Consider the following 4,962-nt stretch of genomic DNA (forward strand, 5'->3'; position numbering starts at 1 on the left):
ATGGGCGACCCACGCCTGCGTTTTGGCCAGAGGCCGGGGCGCACACGGGGCTCGGGGACGGCACCTCCTCCCCAGTGAGCAGGACCCATGTTTGCACAACCCAGCCCGCAGCGATGGTGCAAGCGTGCTGTGGTGGGACTGGGCCGGGATGGGCACGTGGGAGCGCCGGGCACTAGTGGGAGCGCCGGGTGATGCCCCATGCAGGCATCCAGCCTGCCCGGCCGGTGGCCGGGGTGGTGCCCAGCAGGCACCGAACGGCCCCTCTCCCCTCGGGGCTGGCAGTGCCGCGCAAAGCACCCAGAGCTACCTGTCCTTCCCCAAAGCTTCTCCAGCATCAGACTTGCAGTTTCTTTATTTAAATGTAGCTGTGTTTTATTAAAATTAATTCCCTCTTTGACGTTTTCCCTGCAATCCCACAGCTTTTTTTCATAAGAAACGTGGCACTGCCCTAGCACGGCTGCTCACTCCGTACCGGCCTGTACAAACGTGCTGGAGATACGGAGTAGGTACTTCAGGTTGTAGGTGTTGTTTTAGACACAGGATTTTACTGGAGGTTTTAACAACTGCTGAACTGAGAGCCAGTGTGGGTGAAAACACCTCTCCAGGTGTATGTGTCAAGGCCACATCTTCAGCATGGGGGGTTAATTCAGATTTACTAGGAAATAAGGAATCTTTGTCCTTCCCCCACCCCAGCTAATAAGGGGGTGACAGAAACCCTGAAGAGAAAGGGGCTGATTACTTATACAGCTAAGAATAAGGACATTTTCCCATGATGCTCATCCAGGCATCATGTTTCTAAAGCACATTTTATTCTCCAGAGCAGGTATGTTTCAGAAGTACAGGGTTTGCAATGTGTCAGCCTGATTATAATGCAATTAAAATAAAAACAGCTCAAAGGGGAAGAACCCAGCAAAGGAAGCAGAGGAACTCTGCAAAAGAGGCAAAAGAAAAAAATCTCTTGGCAGCCCAGGGTGTGCCCCGCTGCCACCCGCTCCGCTCCCCCCCAGCAAAGGGGCCCAGCAGGGCACCGGTCTGGCCACGTGGCCGGTGCAGACAGGCAGTGACGAAGCCCTAGCAGTAGGTAATGGGTTTGATGAGGACGGCAGAAGCTTTGCAGTTCCCGTTGCACAGGCTGCCCCACGTTATGGCCCCCTTGACGTTCAGCCGTACAGAATAACATGCCGAGTACCACCACCCGCCCCCATAGCTGGAGGCACAGTTCCCGCTGTAAGCGTCCTGATCCAGATCTTTGGCGGAGAACTTCATGTTGTCGTGCAGAGTGCTGGGAGTCTTTGAGGCCATGGCATCCTCCGCTGTCCCCGAGTACGTTCCCAGCCTCAGCCGGTAGCCCTGGGACTCATCTTCCACACTGAAGAGGCTATAGTCTGCAAACTTGGTGGTGTTTGCGGCATCCCAGATGACAAACCTGACCTGGTAGACCTTCTGCTTGGAGATCTGATGGATGTACTCGGTGCCCAGCCAGTACTCGGTGTGCACGTTCCCAAAGCCGTACTTGTAGGTGCTCCAGGACTCAGCCCAGGTGATCTCCGTGCTCTGCCGGTTCCTCTGGATGACCGTCCAGCCCCCGTCCGTCACGTTCATTTCGCAGTACACCACGATGGGGTGCAGTCCTGTGGGCTGGATGATGTAGACGCCGCTGGGGCTGCCAGCAGGGATCTCGCTGCAGTCCTTGGGCCAACCTGGGGCGGGAGAGAGGGTAATTTAATAAGACCCTGTGCAACAAGACAGAGGCGCATCCCATAGTCCTTTTTCTGTGGCTGGTCCTGCAAGACCAAGACGTTAATGAGACCTGGATTGCCTGAAGAGCACAGATCATGCGAACGCCATCCTCACCTGAGCACACAACGCCTGCATCCTCGCTGTGCCTGCAGTTGTGCTCTCCCCAAGCCTGCAGCGAGCACTCAGTGAGGAGCTCCTCCTCCCCATTGCAGTTAACGTCGTCCAGCCAGATAGTCCCAGAGCCACTCCCAAAATAAGCATTACTTGGGGCTGATACTGCCTCTCCACAGCCGAGCTGCCTACACACCACAGAGGCATCTCTCATGTCCCAGCTGTCATCACACACCGTTCCCCACTCATTGCGGTACCAAACCTCCACCCGTCCAGAGCACTGGTTGGAGCCATTCACCAGCCGGAGCTGACCTGGAACATGGAAAACAACAGTAGGGAGGAGATTTGGAAATGGTGGGGGGATGTCACCAAAGAAAGATGGAACGCAGATCAGGAGGTACTTTCTTGCTCAAGAAGTGGAGTCCAGGCAGTAAGATGTAGGGCCTTTACACCGCTGATCTTGCTCCTGGCTGGGGAAGGTGCCTAGGAGCCTTTGTCTTCTGAAGTCTCCATTTCCAACTATTTTTGGTGTGTTGTGGCCCCAGAGACTGGGTGCGGGTTTGCCATGTGTTCCCTCAGCCAAGTGGGCATCAGCCATCCTCTCCCACCACTGCAGGAGCTGAGTTTCATCCTCCTGGGACTGCGAGTACCCCGGGAGCAAGGCTGAGGGTGAGACAGGGGATGGTGCAGTCTGGTGAAGTACCCTCAGACAAGGGTATTTCACAGGAAAAGGCCACTTTTCTAGTTCTTAGACATGGGACGAGCGAAATAGCTGGGGATGCTGGTGGCAGGAGAACCCTTCCCTTCTCCTGCATCTTTCCCAGTGACTGTCCCTACTGTCCTCCCACGGGGCAGGGGGGGTGTGGGGAGGGACAGCCTTGGCTTCGGGAGGAGATCAGAGCAAACCCTCTGGGCTTCTCCACACCTACACATGAGCAGAAAGGCCTGTGACTGCAAGGTCCCACCAGACATTTGAGGAAGGGCAGCTGACTCATGCGGGGGCACGTATCTCTCTTGAGGGGATGCTGGGGCTCTGCTGACAGCTTGCGGGGAGCACCGGGTTGGAAGATGCCCTCCCCAACAGCCCACTCCAGGGTGGTCCTCGCTGTGTCCTGCTGGCAGAGGTGGAGACCTTCCACGTACCTACCGTTCACTAACGTGTTCAGAGCAGACACGGTGTTATTCAAGACAGATTGATTGAAGAGGGACAGGCTTTGGATGCTCCTGGTGAGATGTGGAGCAGGCAGGGCCAACACACAGGCAAGGAGCAGGAGGGGAGCGCACTGAGCAGCTGGGGGAGGAAGGGACAAGATGAGAGTCAAACAGAGCATCCCACTGCTGGTGTAAAACACACAGCGGGGAACCAGCTGCAGTGAGGTGAAACAGCTGCAAGTCGCCCCAAACCTGCGAGGACAGCACAGGATTGCCTTTCGGACACAAATCTTGTAGCCAGACTCTTTGCTGTTCCCAGGCTTTCTGGCAGAGCCCAAGGTGCCCAGGAAATTTGGGGAGCAAAATCAAGCAATCACAAGAGATTCCTTTGCAGATCAGAAGAAACTTGACCAAAGTGTTTATCTTTAAGCACAAAATTTAACAGAAACCTTGCAGAATATTTTCTGCCTCTCCAGCTCACTGAACAGCTAGATGGTATTCCTATACTCTGGAAAATCCAAATAAAAACCCCAAGTTATAATCAAATAAATATAATAATGTTATTCAACTTAATTATAATAATAGTTATCCCAAGATTAAAATCTGAACATTCATTTAAAGATGGCACCACAGCTGCACCTCTGGGGGTTACAGCAGGGTTGGATTGTGAAACATCTGGAAAGGGACGACTTTTCCAATAGTGCCTCTATTTTGGACACCCCACAATGATCGACCCTTGGTAGCAATTGGAAACCTATGCTTTTCATATACCGGTAAATTCAATTTTACATTTTTAACACATTTACACTTAGATTTATGACTCTGCTGAGCTAGAAATAAAGCGCAGTGACTATCTGCTAGACATGAACCTGTCCCTTCCTCTGAACCTGTCCCTGCTGTGCCGGGACAGAGGGGCACTTCTAGGACATGAGTTGCTGCACTGTTTTTCTTTGTTCAGCGTCTTCTCTGCCCCCACTGACCCATTTGCATGGGGAAAGGCCACTCTGACCTTCCCTCCGTAGGTTTTGCCCTCCTGCTCCTGAGCACAGCCCTGGGTAGACCCTGTTTGCAGAGACCTGCCCTCGCTTCGCCTGGACCCTGAGCCTCGCTGAAGCTCTTCCCGATGCGCTCGCAGCGATGCGAGGTGCAGAGAGCCCCTGTCCCTCCGGCCAGAGTGGCGCGGTGACCGGGTCTGCAGGACGGCCAGCATGTCTGCACCCCTCGAGCATGACCCAGCGCTGGTCTGACCCTCCTCTGCTCCCCGCTTTCTGGGACAGGGTGGCATGCAGGTTCCCTCCTCCCTCACCCGACCCCCTCCTGAGCTCTCCTCTGCCCTGATGCTGCCCAGGGAGCTGCTGGGCTGGGCTGAGGACAGAGCCAGGGACTTGCACATCCCTCTCAAACCTTCTCCCTTGCCCTGGGAGAAGCAGCACGGACCTTGAGTCTGCCCCTGCTTTGTGCCCTGCGTCATCTCCTGCCTCTGTGGTAAGTCCTCCATCCATGAGAGCAAACAGATGGCTCTGCCAGGGGGGAGGTTCTCAACACCCCCCCTCCGCCAGCACTGCTTCTGGGGGTCCATGGGCCGGGGAACCCACCCTGCCCTGCTCCCCACGCTCACACTCACCCATGCTGACTCCACGAGGACACTTGGAAGTCCAGAAATTTACTGTAGATATGCTTTGAGTCACAAGATTTATAGCTGCGCCGTGCCAGGGGAGGAGTGCGGCTGACACTGCTGCCGCTGGTCCCGTCCTGTTCTCGTTTTGGGGTGTGTTAATGAGCTGCCGGCAATAGGGCTGTAACCTGAATGGGCACTTCCCCGCAGCAGGGATGTTCATCTGCTCTGATAAGAGCCCTTATCAGGACCTGAGCAAATACAGCCCAGGAGCAGCAAAGGCATCCAGGCACTTCCCATGTGTCAAGCAGGACTTTTCCTGGATATGCCACCAACAGGTGTTT

The 4,962-nt window shown here is 54.9% G+C and overlaps 1 protein-coding gene across 1 annotated transcript; it reads right to left on the bottom strand.

Moving 5' to 3' along the window:
- Positions 1-1,071: 1,071 nt before the first annotated feature.
- LOC103896562 (fibrinogen-like protein 1-like protein) lies at positions 1,072-4,631 on the bottom strand. Its single transcript, XM_009276426.1, has 3 exons — positions 4,628-4,631; positions 1,855-2,163; positions 1,072-1,700 (listed from the first exon to the last, which is right to left on the bottom strand). The coding sequence occupies exons 1-3, from the start codon at positions 4,629-4,631 to the stop codon at positions 1,072-1,074; spliced, it is 942 nt and encodes a 313-aa protein (XP_009274701.1).
- Between the last annotated feature and the right edge of the window lie 331 nt (positions 4,632-4,962).

This window comes from Aptenodytes forsteri, unplaced genomic scaffold, assembly GCF_000699145.1.
Source record: "Aptenodytes forsteri isolate BGI_AS27 unplaced genomic scaffold, ASM69914v1 Scaffold209, whole genome shotgun sequence".
Classification (NCBI taxonomy): domain Eukaryota; kingdom Metazoa; phylum Chordata; class Aves; order Sphenisciformes; family Spheniscidae; genus Aptenodytes; species Aptenodytes forsteri.